This window comes from Lissotriton helveticus, chromosome 9 (assembly GCF_964261635.1).
Source record: "Lissotriton helveticus chromosome 9, aLisHel1.1, whole genome shotgun sequence".
Classification (NCBI taxonomy): Eukaryota; Metazoa; Chordata; class Amphibia; order Caudata; family Salamandridae; genus Lissotriton; species Lissotriton helveticus.
In genome coordinates, this window is record NC_136070.1 from 567,260,517 (window position 1) to 567,282,714 (window position 22,198).

Sequence of the window (22,198 nt, forward strand, 5' to 3'; positions counted from 1 at the left end):
GTGTCCTAATGATCAAAATAAAGTAGCGAGGGACACAGAGGTATGATGATTAAGGCCACAACCACCTTTTTTCGGGCTTCAAAAGACAAAAACTGGGATATTTTTCTTATAATATGTATAAGCCCGAAGCAGGTGGACACAGTCCTTGAGACCTGCAGAGTCATGAAGAGGGAATTATCAATAATGACTCCAAGATTTTTCCCATGGGGAACAGGAGTGGGACAGGTACCCAGGGAGCCAGGCCACCACTCACCCGACCAGATGTCCGGCCCTTCCCCAAAGATCAGGACTTCCGTCTTTTCACCTTGCTTGTGATCATGGTACAAAACTTAGTGATGGGATCACTTCAGATTAAGATGAATAGGAGACTCCATTTAGGCAGTGTCCTGATAATTATCTGTAGCCAACGTCTCTCAATTTCAAGCTTACGGTGTTCATGTTTTCGACAAGGGAAATGTGTAGTAAGTTTGTTGGGTTAATCAAACCAGGTATTAAAACAGTCTACAATAATCCAGTTTAATGTTTGTTACACCAATGTTAGAAATCAAATAAATAAAAAATAATAACCAGGAGTTCGAGAATTATATTTTAGCACTAAATGTTTCATACGCCTCACTCTGTATCAAAGCACTCTTCAATACAGCATCTCATACGGCTACCGGTTAGAGTTCTGACAGTCTGCATTCCAACAGGAAGGTATGGGTAGTTTGCAGTAAAGTTGTTGTGTTGTCTTACAACATATTTCTATAGTGCTTTCCTACCTCCTGTCCAGGCCCAAACTACTTTGCAGACCATGAGTGAGTAGTTCTGATTTCAAAGTGCAGGGATGAAGATAAGTTGTTGATGGTGACATCAGTTATGAGTATGGAGTACTGGTGTTGTGTAAGATGCCCAGAGTTTTTACTCCAAATCTCGACACATTATCATGTCAATGTGTATAAATGCGCGAGGTGGAAGGCAAAAAAAGATTCAGAACAGGTTCCCAGCACGTACACACCAGTCAGGATTGTTGCCTTACAGGTGCTAGAGTTATGGTCACGAGAACAGCTAGGACTATGTGCCTCTTCTATATTGCAAATGATTGTTGATACTTCTGATGCTCTGCAGCAGTTTATTCCATAATTTGTATGTCTGTACTGAGAAGCAGCTGCCTCCTATGCGGGTTTTACAGTAAGCAGGAATTATCAGTGGGGCCATTCTTGATCTCAGGTTCCTCATCTGGTTGTACAATCTTAATTATGAGATTAAGAAGCTAGGTCCCCGCCCGTGGATTGCCTAATGAACGATGCAGAGAGCTTTAAAGGATATTCTTCTGGCCACTAGTTACCAGTGTAAATAATGCTTTGATGGTAAGGGGGATACAAGTGTAAACTTAGTTAATCAAAAGGTTGTATTGGACTGGTTTGGGGAGGGGAGCCAAAGGTCTAAAAGGTAGTTTGTTGTAATCCTTATGGAGGTGGCTATGTCTCTTGCCCATTTATGGTGATCATTTTTCATCTTTATTCTTGTATACAGTGGGCATTGCTTCATGAATTGGGCGTGCACAGTCTTTTGTGAACCATATATCCATCAAGACAAAGAACCCCAATTCATATGCGGCTAGGCAATTGTAGATTACAGTGCATGTTTCAAGGCGGACTGCATCGAAAAACATTCACTGAACATGTAACTGGGTCATTTAGGAAGAAAGGTATCTTCTTTCTATGGAGTTGTTTCACTGAGACCAATTTCGTTGATTGAGCTAGAAGGCTATGTTCAGGTCTAGAAGGGAGTTAAGGTTGCATTGCAGGTGAAATATTTGACCAGGCATTAACAGGGATGGTTTTTCAGTTGTGTACAAGTTTGCCGTGATCTTGGCTGTAGAAGTTAAGGGAGAGCATGGCAGGGTGTTGTTTGAAGGGAAATTATCTAAACAGTCATTCGGTGCATGGAAGGCAATGTAGGTGGCTTCATCTTTCTGCAATAGACTATCTGCCCAGATTGTTTGAGAGAGGCCTTTCTAAAAGTTTAGTAGTATCGAAGACTGAAAGGTGTTACATTTTAAGTGTGTGTTACAGTCACATTGACATTGGTATCAATAATTGATGTGAGAAAGTGTATGATTAGTTAGGGTGGTTACGGGGACCTCAGCAAGTAATAATGTCACTATTCTGTAGCAGGTCCAGCTAGGTTACTTTAACTGTGGCACAGCGTAGTCAGGCTTAACTCAAAGGAACTAGTGTAAATGATATATCAGTAACAAAAAAGTTAAGCCGAAAACAAAATAAAAATCCCATTCCAGTTTATAAAACAGCATACATTTCAATGAACAAATAGACACCAAAAAGTCAAAAAGCAGATCACAGAACCGGAAATATGATTTTTTTGGGGAGTTTTCTAAAGTCAAAATAGCAGTCTTCCTAGACCTGGTCAAACTAAAAAATAAGGCAGCCTACAATGGCGCACAGGTTGGATATAGGTACCAGGTTCATCCTGGTGAAAAGTTTACCTTGGGATTTGGTTGGAAAGGTGCTGCACAATGTTGGACACCGGTGAAATCCTTCACATTGGGACTGAGAAACTTTTCTGGAAGTAGAGCTGCTTTCAGCAGTGCAAACCAGTAATTTGAATCCTATCAGCAATGCGATGGCAGGGCAGCCTAATTGTAGCCTCTGGTTTTTATAAGAACAAGTTCAGAAAAAGGTTCTAAGTGCCCACTTTTGCAATCTTGAGGAGGTGGAGTACACTTTAACACCAGTCAAGGGTCCCTCCTTTAAGATTGTGGGCACCGTAGGTGAATTATGGATCAAGTAGAGTCAGCTTACTGTGGTCTGAGCAGCCAAATTCTGAGAGATGTTTTTTTGATCAGGTCTGGAGTATAACACTGGCATAGAAATTAACTTTCTTTGGTAAGCTACCAGATTGTCAGAATTGATATCGCTAGTGATGATTAACAAAACTATCATTCTAACAAAAAATAGTGGATTTTTGTAAGGTTCATTTTTTTTTAAAATGTGCCATTCGGGAGGATTATATGAGAATGAGAACTCTGAGCCTACTAAAGGAAAAACACATGCCCAGCATCTACTTTTTCCCTTTACTCCATCTGATGTGCAATTTGAAGAAAATGCATTAAAGAAAACAAAACTGAAAACCACAACTGTGAAATCAGTGGCACAGCAGGATATGGAAATAATTCTTACCAGCGATCTGCTCTTCCGATAGTTGGTCTGCCTGCAAAATGGGAAGAAAAAAAAGGAAGAGTGAGTAACAGCCAATCACTTCAGGAAAACTGACACCTGCAGATGTAGGAAGCAACATCCCCTCATCTAATATAAACTTACTTAAGAGTTAAACATCCCGTCTGACTGCATCTTGACAATCATCATGTTTTGGGGGAGATGCCCTTTTGAGGAGGATCCACCATGCTAGTGAGGTATTCTTTGGGAAGACTATTTTTTGCTGAGGACCTTTAATAACGAGTTATTTTATGGGGGTTGGGGAAGCTGGATTGGTTCAGAGGATTGCTCAGTACAAAAACATTTTATATGGGTTGTATCTTTAGGGAGAGCGCTTTAGTTTAGTTGCATTATTAGGGGGATAGATTTTAAAAGGCTCATGGATAAGGTACCATTTTTGTGAAGCGTTACTCTGTGGGGTTGTATTGTGCATCAGCAGTGAGTTAATGGATGGAGCTAAATTTACAGGGAACATCTTTAGCATTATGGACGTGCTGCTTTTGTGTGATTGAGGAAGGGCAGGTATTCACCATAACAAAACAATATGCATTATCAATTTTGGAGGAGCGAGTGTTTATTTGTTAAACCCTGGGATGGTTGTGGTGCTGGAATGCAGGTATTCTTTACTGAAAGCCCTGTACTTCGGAGAACTTTTTAGGGATATTTGTGGGCTCGCTGGATTTGGAGTAAGCATTTGCTCAATTGACATGCCTCAGAGTGGCGGTGGGTTTGTAGCGTCCGCAGGAGTCTATAATTGCAATAAAGCTGTCCTTCCTACTGGTGCCTCCATCTTCTCAGAAAATGTATGTACCATTGTCCACCATATAGGTTTAAGGTAAGTCTCAACCTTGCCTCCCTTTTGCATTTTCTTCATGCGTCTTCTACTACTTATCTTGTTTTTACCCTTTTACTTTCCCTGCGGTCTTTGAGCCCAGTCCCCCCGGGGTTGGTATTGATGTGCGGTAATTTTAAAGGTTTTTAGTCGATAAGGACAAGCATTAAAAAAAATATATATATATATACCATTTTAAACTGAAACATTGAAATCCACCAATAATGCTTAACTGAAGTAACTATAACTGCACACTCGTCCTGCACAGTGATGTCATTAATGATGTAATTTCAGATGTAACCAGTGATGTAATCAAAATCACTGAACATGTCATGAGTGAGGTTACATGTGAGAGCATCAGCAGTGCATGTCAAGTGTGCAAGTTATAGTTACTTAAGTTAACTATAACTGGAGAATTTCAGTGTTTTTAAGACAAACTGTATTTTTAACTGACTTTTCATTTAACTGTCACTTAAACAGTGGGGGAGGGAGGGGATACCTCCGTGAATTTTAAAGATTTAAAAAAAAATTAAAGTAAGATCTTTCCATGCCCAACTATAACGTCACTTTAACATTAGGGTCTTTGTCAGTGAATTTCTACCGTTTAACGTGAAGTAAGATTTTATTACCATGCCGAACCATCAAAACCCTCCACAGCACACAGCCTTTTGCCATGTGCAGTGTCAACTGGGTGCAGGGCCTATCTGAGCAGGGGTTCTGTTAGTTGCTACCTACTACTTGGTGCTGTTGCCACTGGGATTTCAGACTTGAGTATGCCAGTTTTGCTCTGCTCCCGTTTTGGTGCCTGTAAAACGAAGATCGGGGTTTTGTGGGAGTGTAGGTCGGCCATGGATTTAGCAAGATCAGGGTCCATTTTGATTTTTCCAAATATTTGGTTCACTTGGGTTGCCAAGCCCTTGCTCCCCATCAAAAGGGATGTTCAAAAGGTGGTCGTGCACCACCGGCCTAAACATGGACATCCTAAACCACGGATGCCGGAGGAGGAAAATGCTGGTATTAATACTCCTTGCGACTGTGTCCGACACCTGGAGGGTTCATCTACTGTTTGCACTACTGATTATTTTCTCCTCAGCAATCTACTCCTGCTCTCATTTATGATGGGCCTCTGCAAAGTATTTCACCAGGTCCTCAATCTCCCCCCAGTGGTACCAGTCATACCTGGAGAAGCATCCTACCAACTTTGCACTGTACCAATGCATGGCTGTCCGAAGCACTGCACACATTCCAGCAGCACCGATGTGCTTCTACTCTTTCCTAGACAGAGGGTATGGGTAAAGTTAACAACTGGGGAGTTTGGGGCAATCTTAGCAAGAATATATGCCGGGTCATCAGAGGCAGGCTTATAATTCTCAACTTCAGGATTGATCAACCTAGCCTTTATCGGCTTCTTAAAACTGTCAGTGGCTAACCTTAGCATTCCCTTCATTATGGGAGGCATAGCGCTGCATTCTCAGACTTGGACAGAGCCTCAACTAGAAGTCGTCCTCATCCTGCACTGCATATAGTTTAATTGGTGCTGTGACCACTGTGTCACATGGTATGCAGTAGTATCATTAGGCGAACTGGTTTGGCAGGGTACGGCTCGAGTTCAGGTCATCTTGGAGGTCCACTACAAAGGTCATCCAAGGGATCACTTACCTCCCTGGGCCAGAAGGCCTGGTCATAGAAGTCTTGGGTGTTGTAAAGGCTGCTAGACTCTGCGTTAGTGTTCTGTGGAAGAGTGTAGGGGCAGAAGTTGTGGATGGCAATGGTGGGGAGAGCATAGGACTAGTTGCTGAGACTGATCCATCTGGGGCTTTATGGCCTGGTAGGGTTAAATACTGGTTCCCCCTTGAAGGCCACCTTGCATTTCTTTGGAACAGTCCTGGAGCCAGATGCTTGGCTAGAATTTGGGCTGTGTCCTGATGGATAAAAAAAAAAAAAGCTTCTTCTGCGTTGCACTAAAGACCTCAGATAGCTTTTTGAAGGTTGACCCTTGCAGTGCAGACTTCAACGCTGGTTGCAAAGGAGCCCTTTGGCGCCTGTTGGAGTTACTAGAAAGGGCAGAGCATCATCAAGCGCCTTTTTTTTTTAATACTGTGAGGGGCTGCAGGAAGTGCAGCAGCCCCCAACCAATATTAAATAAAAAAATAAAAAATAAAACATAAAATTATCCTAGGTCATTAAATTCATAACCCCCCAAGAAAGCTTACTGTATTTATTTATTTTAAGCACTCCAAGCTGGAGCTATATGCTCTTCAGCTGGAGTGCAGGGTCCTCTTGTGGTTGCTTTCATGGTTGCATTTTGTGGCATAAAAAATGCTAAAGGGAAGAATCAAAAGCATGTTGATTTTTTTTATATAACAATTTTTATTAAAAATTGAAATGTTTGAATTAAACATACATTTCATTATAATTGGTGATCTTTTTGATAAAATCAATAGGTCTGCTTTATATATTTTGATCCCTTGATAAAGTTAATAGACACGTGTTTTATATTTTGGCATTCTGACCTTTTGACAAAGTCAGTAAGCCTACCTTTCTTAAAATAACACCCTTTATATTGTAACCTCACAGTCAGCCTATGGGCAACCAGGCCCTGTGCCTAACTGCATGTGGCCAAAGGCTGGGGGATGTAGGGCACATGCGGGGGAATGTGTGCAGGACCTGGTCACAGGTCAGGCCCCCAGCACAACACCACGCACAGCGAAGGGCATCTTACTGAACATTAAAAACGTAGAAAATCACTGAAAAGAACAAAGAGTAAAGGGGTGTTCTAGTTAGGTGAGAACCTCAGTTAAAGCTAACAGTTTTAAAGAAACCAATTCCCTATGACATCATTGATAACATCACTGCTCCATCTGAAATAACATTCATTGATGACAAACAACCTTACGCATGGAGGGGGAGCAACTATAGTTAGTTCAGAGCACGAGCTACAGTTACTAGAGATAATATATACACACACACAAATGGTGGCAAATATATTACTTACCAACTAAGCTATGATATAAAAGTATCACGATGTAAAGTAATGTGTCGAAAGTAATCACAGTGTGGTTACTATGTTGTAATGAATGTATGAAAGTGGGTTTCTGTTGCAGTAACTTCCACACTTTTTCCCAGACCACTGATACACTTTGACTTGATGTGCCAAGGGTCCCTGCCAATCAGTTCCCCAGGGCTTGTGTTCTTTCCCCAAAACTAACCCAATTGGCATCTCTAGCCACAGGCCAGCCTGGTAAGTGATACCAGGGAAGACCCCTGGCCTTGGCCGGAAACCGCACCCGCCGTCCACGGCCAGAGCTCGAGTGGGCAAACCCCACGAGGAAGTCACCCCGGCGATCCTGACCGGAGATCCGGCAACCCCTGACCTGCCTCAAGCCTCCAGCCGACGCCTGCAGTCTAAATCCAGAAGGCCCCCCTAACAGCAACCAGGAGCTGGTAAGAAGATCCGACCCCAATAGGCACCCCTGAACCAGATGCCCCATGGCCTTGTGTGCCCAAACCGACGGTGAATAACCAACCCCTAACTTCCCAACTTACCTCTCGTAGTGGTGGTCGCACCTAGAAGACCGTAGTTCCCAAGCCTGCAGTGTATTTGCAAACCGGAGATTCCCCATTGAAAACAGCAGGGCAGCTGATGTCGAAACTGCACCCGGCTGCCCTGGTTCCGCTGAGGGTGCACCTTTGGTGCTACTTTGTTTCTCTATTTGCCCTGAGCTAAAGTCTAGGAGCTTTGCTCCCACACCCATGTGGCCTGCTTGCCAGCAGCCACCAACTGGAGGTCCCCTATCCCCCACTGGATAACAATGGGCCTCAGCACTCCGTAGCCGGCCGACCTAGTGCTGCTGAGGGTGTAACAAGAGTGCATCCTTGACCCTGGGGGACCCCTGAGTCTAACCCCAGAACCTCAACTCCCACTACCAAATACTTACCTCAAAACCGATAACACTATTTTCCCCCATTGGATAACATTGACTGTTCTGTGAAAAGTTTCGAAGTGTGGAGTTTGAGAAACTAAAGAAATTGTTTAAAATTGCATAACCTAACAAAAACGATTTTACTTGCCTGTTTTCAGAAAGTGTCCTAGAATAGCATCTAGGTATACTACTATGTGTAAGCCTAGTAAACTCAAACGTTACTTACCTGCTATTTTACTAAAAAGCCTATTCAAGTCTATGTACTGCATTTAATAAGTATTGCATTTCTCTACATCCATACTGTAAATCAAACAAGAGTGCATATACAATTATTCAACTGTATTTCAATTGCATTACTATAGGAAAGTACGTATTGCTTACCTGTGCCATGCTTGCTTGGTTCTAGAAAACAAAATAAAAGAATATTTTATACAAAAACAATTGGTCTGAGGTTCAGTCTTTGTTACGTTATAAATTTATACAGCGCACGATTACCCAGAGGTGTCTTGGCGCTAGCAGACCGGGAAACCAGGCAGAAAGGATCAGTGAACAGCCAGGTTTTAATAGCTTTCCTGAATAGTGTCATGGAGGGGAGACTTCTGATGCTGAACGGGAGGGAGTTCCAAAGGGTGGTAGCACCCACCATAAATCTTCTGCCGCCCCAATGGGACTTAAAAACTCTCTGGGAAAGTATCACTTTTGTTCCTTGTGATCTCAAGCATCTATTTGGGGAGGTAGCAGTGTAGTGACCGTCTTAGGAACTGAGGACCAGCCCCTTGAAGTGCCTTGTACGTAACACAAAGGGTTTTGAACTTGATCCGTTTTATTATTGGCAGCCAATGCAGTCTTTGGAGATGAATACCCGCAGACTAGAATTTGGGAATCCCCAAAAGATGTCTGGCGGCCGCATTTTGGATCATTTGGAGCTGTTTAATAGGTATGACAAGATAAAGTCCGTTACAGTAATCTAATCTCGAAAGGATTAGAGAAGTAACCACCGTAATCCTGCTTTCTGAGGGAATCATTGGAAGAATTTTTTTAATGGCCTTAAGGATATAAAAACTGGAAGATGACACGGCTTTGACTTGAGCTTCGAAGTCAAGTCTTTGATCTATGACCAAAACCCAGGTTTTTCACCTTAGGAACCAGGGTAGGTGCTGACCCTAGATCATCTGGCCACCAGATTTGTGGCCAGGACGGAGAGAATTTACCAAATAAAATCACCTCAGTTTTTCCCTGAGTTTAATTTAAGACAGTGGGAGCTCATCCAAGCACTAACTGCTGTCATGCAGTCCCTAAACCTGTTTACTGGTGGTGCGGTGTTTTTAGTGATGGTAACCACAATTTGGGTATCATCTGTGTATGATGTTAGTGCCATCCCAAAAGATCTAATGAGGGATTCCAGTTCTAGAAAAAATATTGAAAAGCACAGGACTTAAGGAAGAGCCCTGAGGCACTCCAGAGGGAAGTGTGAAAGATGGAGAGGTCAGTTTCCCCAGGGCCACCGATTGTATTCTATCCTCAAGGAAGGAGGATAGCAATGTCAAGGCCTTTCCGGGGATGCCCAACGCCTTCAAGGTTTTTAACAGGGTTTTATGATCAACCGTATCAAAGGCCACGGACAAGTCAAGCAACACCAGGGCAGCAGCCCCCCCTGTGTCCATGACTGTTCTAATCTCGTCAGTGGCCTTGATCAGTGCCGTTTCGGTGCTATGCTCTGATTTGAACCCAAACAGCGCCTCATCCGATAAGTCATGTTCTAGTAGGTACCTGGTCAGTTGGATATTCATAACCTTTTCTACCAGTTTGGCTGGTGCTGGGAGACATGTAATTCCCTGGATCCAGAGCATCAAGATTAGCTTTTTTTTTTTTTTTTTTTAAAGAGGCAAAATTAAGGCTCTCTTCCAAATCGAAGGAAAAATACCTTCCGTAAACAAAGTTAAAAATGGAAGTTAACCTCAACCCAAGTACCTCCGGGGCTTTTTTAAATATCAAGGGGTGGAAGCGGATCGCAAGGGGAACCTGATCTTATTTAAGAGATAAGGGTCGTTATCTCAACTACTGTTACTTCTCTGAATTCCGCAAAAATGGGTCGTTAGATAATACCTTTGATGTATTGTGTGTGTATCTAGATTTAGGTGTACCCCATTATCGAAGGTGGTAAAAATTTGCTCAACTTTATTTTGGAAATGCTGGGCTAGATGGTTGCAAAAAGCCTGCAAGTGGTTACTACTTTCTCTTACTGGGGGCATAGACAGTTTAGTCACCACTCGAAAAAGTTATTTGTGGGATTTTTCAGCCTCCTTAATTTCCTTTGCGAAGTAAGTAGCTTTTTCCGCTAGTATCAATTTTTTATAGCCTGCTATTAATAATTTGTATTTCCCCCAGTTCTTGTTCACTATAGTTGCTTCTCCAGCAGCTCTCCGGTCTTCGACACTCCTGTTTTTTCTGTCCAAGAGTGTCAGAAAACCAAGGAGCGGATAGAGTATTCCTATAACCTGTAGCCTTGAGGGGGGGCTAATGCATTGGCCGTCTCTATGAGACATTCATTGAAATGGGAGGAGGCTAATTCAGGTTCTTGTGGACCCTTTGTGGATGTTTGGGTAAGCTGATCGTTAAGCTGGTTGCTGTCAACCTGTTTCCAGTTTCGATGTAATCCTGTTGATTTATTAGGTTGATGGGTTGGGCCTTGACTGGGATCTCAAATCCAACACTGTGGTCTTTGAGTGTGTGAATTAATTTGCTGATTGAGTGTGTACAACAAATGCCTAACACTGTCCTCTGATACTGCCTTACTGCTCGACCACACAACCACAAATAGAGAGTAAGGTTCTAACTTTACCTCTGCCTACTTTTGGGGTTCCACTGAAATCTGTGCACACTATACATCACTTTGGTATAGTATATACAGAGCCAGCTTCCTATGTTGGTGGATCAGCGGTGGGATATACAACTTTGCATTTGTTGGACTACTTGGTTACCACCTGATCACACGAGGGAACTGTTAAATTTTCTTTAGAATTCTGATTTTTCAAATTGGCATTTTTTGCAATATCACTAAAAGTCTTGTTAGGGCCTTGTTTAAGTCCCTTTAGAATTAAAAAAAAAAGTCACTGTAGCTGGGATAGAGAGGTTAGAAGTTTTTTGTTTTTTTTTAAACAAGGACTCAAAACAAGAACCCAGCTGTTAGTGAAAATAACCATAATGAAAGAGGACCCTGTTGTGGAGCTCAACCTCACCCCTTACCTTCACTTGTCTTTCAAAGAGGTAAGCTCTATATGTAAAATTAAAAACAGTCATGAGGTCCCAGCCCACCAAACAAAATCTCCAGGAGCTGTTGGCTGGGTATGGAACCAACCATCTGAAAATGGTGAAGACCAGTCAGATGAGGAGGGAAAGGATGACCAGGTAGATCAACCTCTCCCACATCTTAAAAAGAAACAGGCCCCAGAGGCCCTGAGTCCAAGAATCAACCTCCCAGTACCTAGATCCACACAGGTGGGTCTGGCACTACTGAGGACATTGAGAAAAGACTCAATGAGGAGGACATCCTGCTAGCCAGGCTGAACAAAAGATTAGACCCTGAGACCAGACTTCTGGCTCTAGAAAAAGAAAGAGCAGAGATGGACCTAGGACCCATTAATGGTGGCAGCAATCTAAAAAATATAGAAAAGGAAGGATCCTATGATTACAGGATCCCCAAAGGGATTGTCCCTAAATTTGAGGAGGGTGATGATTTCACCAAATGGTTCACAGCCTTTGAAAGAGCTTGTGAAGCCAGCAGGGTGAAGAAAACTCACTGGGGGGCACTCCTTTGGGAACTGTTCACTGTTAAGTGCAGAGACAGTCATATGACCCTTAGTGGGGCAGACGCTGAGTCCTATGACCTCATGAAGAGAACTCAGGGATTTGGACTCTCAACTGAGGAGTATAGAATTAGATTCAGGGGGGCTCAGAAAACCCAGAGTCAGCAGTTCCTGGGTGGAATTTGTTGACTACTCAGTTAAGACCCTAGATGGCTGGTTGACTGGAAGCAAAGTGCAAGAATATGATGGTCTTTATAATGTGTTTATGAAAGAACACATAGTAATTGCATTGATGAAAAGTTGGATCAGTATCTGGTAGACCTAGGTCCAATTTATCCCCAAGAATTGGGAAAGAAGGCGGACCATTGGGTCAAAACAGGGGGAACTAGGACGTCCACTGTGGGTGACCGAAAGAAAAGGGATTACAAAACCTCCAAAGAGGAAGGACAGTGAGTCTCTTAAAGATAAAAGTAAGGAGTCCCAGGTAGCCCCCCCAAAACCCTGTCCAGGAGGGTGGGCCCAAAGACACCTCACAAACCAAAACTGGGTACCAAGTTAAGAATTGAGATCCCAACATGGTATGGTGTAAACTGTCAAAAGGCACCACACCAAGGACCCTAACTGTCTTAAAAAAGCCCCTAGTGTAGCTCCAGGTGTTGACAGTGTAGCTTTGGAGGGTGATTCCTCAGGTGAGGAAGTCCTCCTAGCCTTCAACTCGAAACTGGACCCAAAAGGTGAGGTGAAGATTCCAGAGGGGAGTAGACACTTCCACCACCTACTGGTGAATGGAATCCCAGCCACTGCCCTGAGAGATACCTGTGCTAGTCACACTGTGGAGCATGACAGGTTGATTCTCTCAAACCTGTATGTCCCAGGGGAAACAAAAAGAGCGAGGCTGTCCCAGGGGGTGCCACTGTTAGGCCTGTGGCTGTGTCCCAGGGGGTGTCACTGTTAGGCCTGTGGCTGTAGTGCTACTAGAAATTACTGGGTCCCTTAGATGGAGAAAGGTGGTAGTCAGTAAAGACCTCCCCCTTGATTATTTCCTTGGGAATGACCACCAAGAGGTTGGTCTGAGCCAAAGAGGTATTGGTCCAATGCCAGACCTCACCCAAGAAAACTGGTGAAGTCCCACCTAGCCAACAAAAGACCAGACTACTCAGGCAACAGTCCAGCCTGAATTGGTGGCTCCTCAGCTGGCAGAACAGAGGGTGGAAGAAGGGTGTTCACTACCAAGTGTAGTGACCCCCACCCTAAAACAGCAGACTGGCTACCAGAACCGAAAGAAGCCTGTAAGTTAGCCACTTTCCCTACCACTGACAGCTGTCCGTAGCCTCTGCTGGGTGTTAGCCGTCATGGCAGCACTGTCTTTGGCATGGTGGCCTAGCCCCCTGCCAAATAGCAAGTTAGGCCCCCTGGCCCTTATGATCATGGTGGGGTTGCTCAAGCTGTGGGTAACGTCTGTGGGTAAGCTGGGCTTTTTCCTAGCTAAGTTAGAATTTGCAGAGGTAGACACCTCTGATCTCAAACTAAAAAGATGGGGTAAAGAGCTAGGAAGAGAGCATTGGGAATTAGGTCCTGAAACTGTTGAGGTAGGCCAGCTACCCAAAGGGGCTGACTTGAACATAAGGATGTACGGCAGAGTAGGCCTTGCAACTTTCAAACCACTTCCTCTACCCTTCCTCGCCTGAAAGACTAGGAAGACTACCAGCTTTGGCTGAGTCTCCTGGCCTATGGGCTGAGGGGGCTTGTGTAGGAAAGTGGGTTTCTGTTGGAGTAACCCCCCCCCCACTTTTTGCCAGGCTACTGATGCACTTTGACTTGATGTGCCCTGGGTCCCTGCCAATCAGGTTCCCATGGCCTGTGTTCTTTCCCCAATACTAACCCAATTGGCATCTCGAGCCACAGGCCAGATCCTGGTAAATGGTACCACAGGTACCCAGGGCACTGTGACTAAGGAAGACCTCTAAGGGCTGCAGCACTTATTGTCACATCCTTCGAAGCCCTGTACCTTTACACACACACACACATACGCAGCCTTTGCAGGCTGCGTGTTTTGGTGCAGAAGAAAGTGAAGAGTCGACATGGCACACATCCCTGTGTGCCATGCCTACAACCCACTGCCCTGGCATAGATCAGTCACCCCTCTAGCTGGGTGCCCTACACCAGTGCTGAGGGTACAGGTACAGGAGCCCTGTACCCCTACAGTGTCCAAGTCCATTCTCAGACATTGTATGTGCAGTGCTGCCATTAAGAGTATATGGTGCTGGGAGCTTGTCATTAAAAATGCACACAGAGGGCATATTCGCGATGCCCCCTGAAAACTTAACCACCACTAGTGTCAAGGCTGAGTGGCTGCTTTCAACTGCCACCACCAGATATGTTTCTGGACGCATGGGTCAAGAGCCTGCTGCTCTCTGGGGCCTGAAACAATGCACATTCTGGGACGAGGTGCCAAGCCTCCTCCCCAGGATGGGCAGGGTTCATGAAGAGGAAGCTTCAAAGGCTTGCCGCCTTTGTGAGCTTCCCCAAGCCACTTGCTGCTTTCAGCAACTGGTCCCCACTGGTTCTGACCCCCACTTTGGGCGGGAGAACAAGCAGGAAAAATAAGTGAGGAAGAGGTGTGCCCACCTCTGCCAACTCCACCCCTCAGGTGGGGGAGGTGAGGTGATGCACAACTCTCAGTCCACGCCATCTTGAAGATGGGGGGTGGGGGGGCCCAACCAACCAGGGACAGGCTCATGCCCCCCTCCCACAGGAGGGTGGCATAATAAGGGGTTTACCCACCCAAGAGAAGGGACCCATTGGTTCCTGCCTTTTACCTACCTGTAATGTCCCTAAATCTTGCATTTAGCTCCTTAACCGCGGCGCAAATTCCGCCGCGGTGCAGGAGTTCTGCTGAGTGGGCGGGGCAGCAGCCAATGGACGTGCACAGCACTACTGAGGTAGGGCTTGCGAGGGCCATTGGCCGACGCACGCAGAGGGTTAAGGGCACCCCTGAACCTTGCTTGCTCAGACACGAAGAAACTACAAGAAGAAGGACTGAACAGCTGTGCAGCAGCTAACAAGAGGAAGACACCCACTGACTTGGCCCCAGTCCTACCCGCCTATCTCCACCTCGAACCTGGTCCTGCGAAATCCCGGTGTGTCCTGCGGTCAGCAACCTCGAAAACCCCGGCGGACCTGCCTGCCTTCAACTACACAGACTTGGTCTCCTGTGAACACCGGATTTGTTCATTTGCAACCTCTGGCCTTGCCCAGAAACCACAAATCTGCACCCGCTGCCCATGGCCTGAGCAGGCAACCACCACGGGGAGGTCACCCCAGCGATTCTTACCCGAGATCCGGCGACCCCTGACCTGCCTCAAGCCTCCAGCCGACACCTGCAATCTAAATCCAGAAGGCCCACCTAACCGCGACTAGGAGCTGGTAAGAAGATCCTACCCCGAAAGGAACCCCTGCACCAGACGCTCCACGGCCTTGTGTGCCCAAACCGACGGTGCCCAACCAACCCCTAACTTACCTCTCGAAGTGGTGGTTGCACCCAGAAGACTTTAGTCCCCAAGCCTGCAGTGTCTTTGCAAACCAGAGGTTCCCCATTGAAAACAGGGCGTCCGATGTCGAAACAGCACCCTGCAGACCTAGTGCCGCTGGGGGTGCACCTTTGGTGTTACTTTGTTTCCCCATTTGCCCTGAGTTAAAGTCCAGGAGCTTTGCTCCCACATCCAAGTGGCCTGCTTTCCAGCAGCCACCAGCCGGAGGCCCCCGATCCACCACTGGGTAACATTGGGCCTCAGCACCCGGCTGCCCTAGTGCCGCTGAGGGGTAATAAGAGTGCATCCTTGACCCTGGGGGACCCCTGAGTCTACCCTCAGAATCTTAATTCCCACTACCAAATACTTACCTCAAAACAGATAATGTTATCCTATGGAGGAAAATAGTGTTAACTGTTTTTCAGTGAAAAGTTTTTAAGTGTGGAGTTTGAGAAACTAAAGAAATTCTTTAAAATTGCATAATCTAACCAAAACGATTTTACTTACCTGTTTTCAGGAAATGTCCCAGAGTAGTATCTAGGTATACTACTCTGTGTGAACCTAGTAATCTCAAAAGTTACTTACCTGATATTTTACTAAAAAGCCTATTCAAGTCTATGTACTGCATTTACTTAGTATTGCATTTCTCTGCATCTATACTGTAAATCGAACCAGAGTGCAATTATCATTCAAACTATATTTCAATTGCATTACTACTGTAAAGTATTTTTGGTTACCTGTGCCAGGCTTACTTGGTTTTAGAAAATAAAATAACTAATTATTTTTATTTTATAAAAAAACAATTGGTCTGAGGTTCAGTCTTTGAGTGTGTGAATTCATTTGCTGAGTGAGTGTGTACAACAAATGCTTAACACTGTCCTCATACTGCTTTACTGCTCGACCACACTACCACAAATAGAGTTAAGGTTCTATCTAACTTTACCTCTACCTACCTTCAGGGTTCCACTGGACTCTGTGCACACTATCCGTCACTTTGGTATAGTATACACAGAACCAGCTTCCTACAAGGAAGGAACGTGTGATAACTGACTTTCATTGGTATAATTATTAATTGGAATGGTTTGGTATTTTTGTAGACAGTTAATGTGGAGACTGACTAAGTATGGGTAGCATTTTAAGTGACGTGTGGGGTTGTACTATTTATTAAGGCGGTGGAAATGTTTCTCATAGGTTGGTATTTTAGTGTGTTATTCTTTAGGAACTGTGTGTGGTACCTACCTAGATGTAAGGTTATTTATGTCATTACAGCAAAATCTGTCTTTAGAAGTAAAGATTCCTTGGTCTTTTTATGAGTTATTTTACTAACAAGGGTATCGTTTTTGTGGGCATCGTCAGCTGGGCATTGGTATTGTGCGAGTAGAAACTGATATTTGCTGTAAAGTCTTTCAGAAGTAACTTATATGCAACATGGGTTCTTCAGTAGGTACTATTTCAATCGGGTTCTCAGGAAATGTTATTATATTAGAGGATTTTATTACAGAGATTTAAAATGAAAGGTGTCATGCTTTAGGCCTGCGGTTCTTAAACGTTTAACATCAGAGAAACTCCTCTGAATCATTACTGAATCCAGAGACCCCCCCACTGAAGCATTATTGGAAGATGGGGATCCCTGACCTAAACATGCTAAAATATTTAGAATTTTTTCACAATCAAATACTGAAAAGGTTTTTACATTTTAAATGTTGCATCTTCATTTGTGTATACCTTATTCATGTTAATATATTCATTTTTTTATATTATTTAATTTGGTAACAGTCGCTGAGTGTGGCAGAATTTTAACCAGGCGGGGTCAGTGGAGAAGGGACTTGTGAATGTTTAAGTGCTATGAGGTTCCGTATGCGACAAAGCACTGTGAATACGTACGTCATTATTTTAAACTTGCATTACTACACACAGCATAAGATAGGCTGCTACAAAATGCAAAAAAATTGTTAAAGATAAAACAGTGCTTTCAAAATATAGATTTTAGTAATATCCACACTCTACATGGTGCAATTTAACGTATAAGTGTCCTTTGAAATCACACACTTCAATGCTCAGCCGGTAACTTCCTTGCAATACCACTCAAAAGAATAAATGTGTATCACAGGAAGCTTCAAGTGACTCCATCAATTAAAGCCAATAAAGGCTTCCAAGCACCCTTTACGTTTGCAGATTAACCCGTTTGTGCACATTCACATTTATTTCAGGCGAGCAGGCACCCTTGCATGAAAGCTTGTTTAGCTCAGTTTCACAGGAGACTCTCGGCCCTACATTTCAGCAGAAGCGTTTTAACCCACGATATTAACCGTACTGGGACGGTTGTCTTCCCAGAAAAAGTAGGGAGGGGAACTGTTTTTCTTAAAGTAAAAAAAAAAAGTATGTACATGTCGTATCCGTCGGATCCCGACCCCTATCAGAGACGTGCTACACTTTGCAGATTTCATCTATGGCGATGCGCTTCTGACGTGTTTCTACTAAGGCTTCATATTTTAGGAAATAATTTATTAAAGCGTGCCTAATATCTTTGTACATGTTTTTGCATAAGCACTGGGTTCTATAGTATGATATCTTAATACCGATATTTAGAGTGGACCAAGGGGTGCATCACTTATCCTTCACCTTCTTCAAACGGGGGGGGGGGGTCACTCGCTCTAAAAACTTTCACCGCGTCAAAAAACTTTTTAATTGCCACCGATTTCAACGGGAGCCCCCTCCAAACCCCCTCTCTTCGAAGACTGGATTGGATAAATTAAGTTCTCTGGATCCCACTGGAGGGGGAATGAGTGGGGTGGGGGAGAATTCTTCAAACAGACTGGAATTCTGGCGTGCGGGGAAAGAGGTTTCTACCATACGGGAGTTAAAACCCCATTGGTGGGGGCGGTCTGCGCGCTCTTTTGCCATAAGGGCGCCTTATGGCGGGGTTGGAACCGTGTAGGGGAAGACTTCATGCACATGCTATTTTATCCAACCCTTCCCAATAGCATCCCATTTCTATGTGAGAGGGTTATCTTTCTTACCATGATGCTTATCGGTCCTTCTGTCCCTCAATTACGTTCCACCAGCGACCACTGTCTGCAGTCAGACTACACCTCTCAGCAGACGCGCGCGCGAGATGGATACTTCCGCCCTCAAGAGGCGCCTACAATGCGGTTGCGCAATGTGCCTGCCCAGCCCTGGAAACAGTGTGCGAGCGGCTACAGACCACACCAGGCAGAGAGCAGTTTCGACAGCGGGAGAGTCCCAGAATACAAACGGCCATGTTATAGTGTTTCTATGCTGCCTTCGAGCCCTGTAAGTGCGTCTTACTCAAGTGTGAACAAAGCATATGCACACATTTTCTTTTTTATGATGTGGCAGTTGTTTCCAGAGTGCTGCACACAAAAATAGTATATCAGGAAGTAAATATACAAATCGAATATGCACAGTATTATACGTGGAATTTAGCTAAAAAAAATAAACCGGTCCTTATGTTTAGCATATCAAGAGCTATAGGTAACGTAATGTATATTGATTAGCAACAATATACATTCCTAATGATATATTACATCCGCTTAACACACATCCAAACTTTTAAAGATGAAAGCCTGCTTCGCACTAAGAGGAGGCCGGATTTAACATCACATCTTAGTCTATCTTTAGTGTTTACTACGGACGCGCCCACGCTATCTCGCTTGGCAACATTAATCGAGAACTCAGAATCTGGTCCCAGGTCAGGTGACAAACCTCGTGCCAGCGATTGGTCTACTATCACCTGCAATGCGCCGATGACATATAAAATAGGCGTGGTTTCTGTAAAAAAAAATTTTTTGCTTCTACGCAGGGATAAAAAAAAATCCACTAAAAAGGTAGACATCCACCTTAAATACACTCGTTCATCTTAAAAGAGTAGGCTCGATAGTTTGTCTAGTTTCAATTATCTCGACCTTTTTCTCTTAAAGTCTTATTCTTGAGTGATACATACTTTCATTTATGCAAAAACCGTGTGCATGGAGTATGAAAGATTCTATGCTTAAATGATTTTTTAGCAGACCTAAGCAAGGCTGACCTGTAGTTGGCCATTGTTGAGATATGCACTGTCTTCGCTATGTTTCTGTTTGCCACAAAACTCTGTGTGGAGCTCTGTCTATTTTTCGTGCTATTTACTTGTTCTAAAACAAACTAACATTTCTAATCTAGCATGCTACGATGGTGGGCATGCTGTCTAAACATGTCAACGTAAATACCATCATACTTAAGTGTGCTGCTGCTTGTTTTAATCCCAAAAAAGACTGCTTAAATTCTTTTACATGAACCTTTTGTATGACGAAGTTTACAAAACAGTATTGAAAAACATAAACAATGCTCATGACACATGAATAAAGTTTTCACAATCATAACATAATTTATTCTGTTGAAGTCACAGAAAATTCGTTATATCCAGACGTTGCAGAAAGTATTCATTTTCAACTTTCATGCCCAATGCATTTCGGGCCTCTTGGCCCTTCTTCAGGGTGTTGGATCTAAAATAACTAAAACAATGTCTATTATCAACTCTGTACAATGCGCAGGAAACTCTTAGCGAGATCAGGTGATGTAATATTTGTCTTATAACACATGCACGTGTGCCACTAAGTCAATCTATGATAACTGTCCAAGTAGTAAAGGAAAGAAAAGAACCAAGTCCGAAAATAAATCATGTAAAAGTGATAGGTTGGTCAAAGCACAATCCCAAAGTCACCCTCAATGATGTGTCCTACTCTGAAAAAGTGGTCATAATATCCCATAACAAAATGTGAATGATACAGACCCCTGGCAACAAGCTTATTTGGCAGACTTTCCACAACCACTATTTGAAACAATCCTGCAAACTGACTATTTATTTGTGCCAGTGGGAAAGGGTCCAAGAATCCTCATGCGGAACTAGCCAAAGCAATGGCTTCTGACCATGACTATAGCACTTCCACTAAGAAGCAACCATCACTCAGTTACCTCAGGATGATTGTATCGGACTAGGAGGAGATTCATAGACCTTCCAAGAAAGTGAAAAAGGAGCGTTATGTGACGCACCTTCACAACCCAAGCTCTTAACATTTGAACCGGTGGAGATTGTGCATCCAAATTCCACCGCCTGGCGTTCCCCTCTTTAGGTGGCCGAGTATGTTCAATCTCACATTCGACAGGCTTTCGATAAGGATGTGAGAGCGAGACTCAGATCGGAGTGCCCAAAGCCTGATTTGGCGGATAAGGTGGCTGAGACGCCGGAGGTGGATCCTTCTATTTTCACTTATCTTAAAAAGTATTCCAAAGACCCTAAAAAGGGCATTGACAGGGCATGGAGATCATGCCAAGACAAACTTTTGGATTTAACCGGTCCCCTTACTAAGATTTTGGAGTTGGGCTTTCGAGCCAAGGAGTCCGCAATGGCTATTGATTCGAATGAATTGATTGAATGGGCACAGAGAGCGGTCTGTCAGCTGGGTAATGCGAATTGTGCTATGTCCAGTGAAAGACGTCGCTCAATACTTCTGAAGCTTGGTCCAAAATTGGCTGAGTTGTCCTCTTCCGAATCGGGTCCACTGGCTCTCGGCCTTCACTTTGGTCAACCCTTCCTTGAGGAGCTGACAAAGTTTGTAGGCACTTTTAGTGGTCTAGATAAGGCAACGGTACTGTACAACATTACCAAAAGAAATTGGCAAAGCCAATAGCTCTCACATAGGCAAGACCTATTGGATTTACAAATGCTTGTTAGTGCAAATGCAGACTTGACTTCGTAATGATTCAACATTTAGGCATGTGATTCTTTGAAAGAAAACATTGCAACTTTATGAAACTGCAATTACAATTAGAAGCAGACTTTAACTACAGCACTCAGGGCAGAGCACTTTTAATACAGTTCTCATATTTAGTCCTTTTAAACTTCTACAGTTCAGATGATGTCTGAGAGTTTGCCCCAAAGTTCACCTAAGAAACCGATTTGTTTTATGTGCCTGTTGTGTCCAAGATGGATATGTGCAACAATTTTTAGCTGCAGACTATATTTTTTCATGGGAAGAATTAATTCGGATTGATTTCTTAGCTTTGCTAAGCTGTGTACTAAAACTGTTTTCTTTCATGCCAGTATTTTAAAACCTCTTCTACACAAGTGGATTTTATCCTCTGTACATTTTCAGTTCTGGAATGCTGTGGTTATATATAAGGTCACCACATGACTCCATGTCACCAGGGACACCATGTTCCGGTCCTTGGCTTTCCCATTCCAAACCACTCTTTTCACGTTTAATCACGTGGTTTAATAGAAGTTAGAGGTGGGCGAGCCAATAAATTAACAGGGTGAGCTGAGCCAAGCCAAGCGTCTGACTTGTCTCTAAGAGCCCATGCATGAGGCGAACCCTGACAGATTTTGCCATGTAAATCTGATGTACTAAGGTGAAACAGTCCTGCATGATAAAGAAGTACACTTTTTGAATTTTGAAGAGACAGCCTTTGTCATAGATTTAAATGATGGCTGTTGTACGATTGTCACTGCTTTGTGAGGCGTTCATAGTTTATAAATATGAACTCAGATATATTGGTGCCCTGCCCCTGCAGTGAGGACAATGCTATTACAGAAATAAAAGGAAATGATATCACAAAGTGTAACCTATATGTGGCTTAGTTTCATGTTATTGATGGAGCAACATTATAGTCAATTAAATTAAATAGAATAGATGTTCTTATACAGCGAATATCCTGAACTCACGTATTTGAAGGTGCTCTCTTAAGTGATAAAAAAGGAGGGTTGGACAAATATCATAGTCACCTAGAATCACACAAGCAAGGAAAATGCAACTGATCCAAGGTTTTCTAGGTTCACATTGTGCATTTCAAACACTAGATAGCTATTGTTCTCCTGTTTTATGTCAAAGAT

The 22,198-nt window shown here is 43.7% G+C and overlaps 1 protein-coding gene across 2 annotated transcripts in view; it reads right to left on the bottom strand.

Annotated features, from left to right (window-relative positions):
• The window catches only part of LOC144781580 (calmodulin-1-like), a 59,811-nt gene extending 41,325 nt beyond the window's left edge, over window positions 1-18,486 (bottom strand). Inside the window, exons 1-3 of one of the 2 annotated variants that reach the window (XM_078660494.1) lie at window positions 18,330-18,486; window positions 8,355-8,375; window positions 3,183-3,213 (exon numbers count right to left, since the gene is read on the bottom strand). In XM_078660494.1, the coding sequence (XP_078516620.1) occupies window positions 3,183-3,213; window positions 8,355-8,375; window positions 18,330-18,332 (55 nt within the window). In that variant the 5' untranslated portion in view covers window positions 18,333-18,486. The remainder of the gene's footprint in view (window positions 1-3,182; window positions 3,214-8,354; window positions 8,376-18,329) is intronic. The other variant, XM_078660495.1, reaches the window with a different exon arrangement.
• Window positions 18,487-22,198: the final 3,712 nt, after the last annotated feature.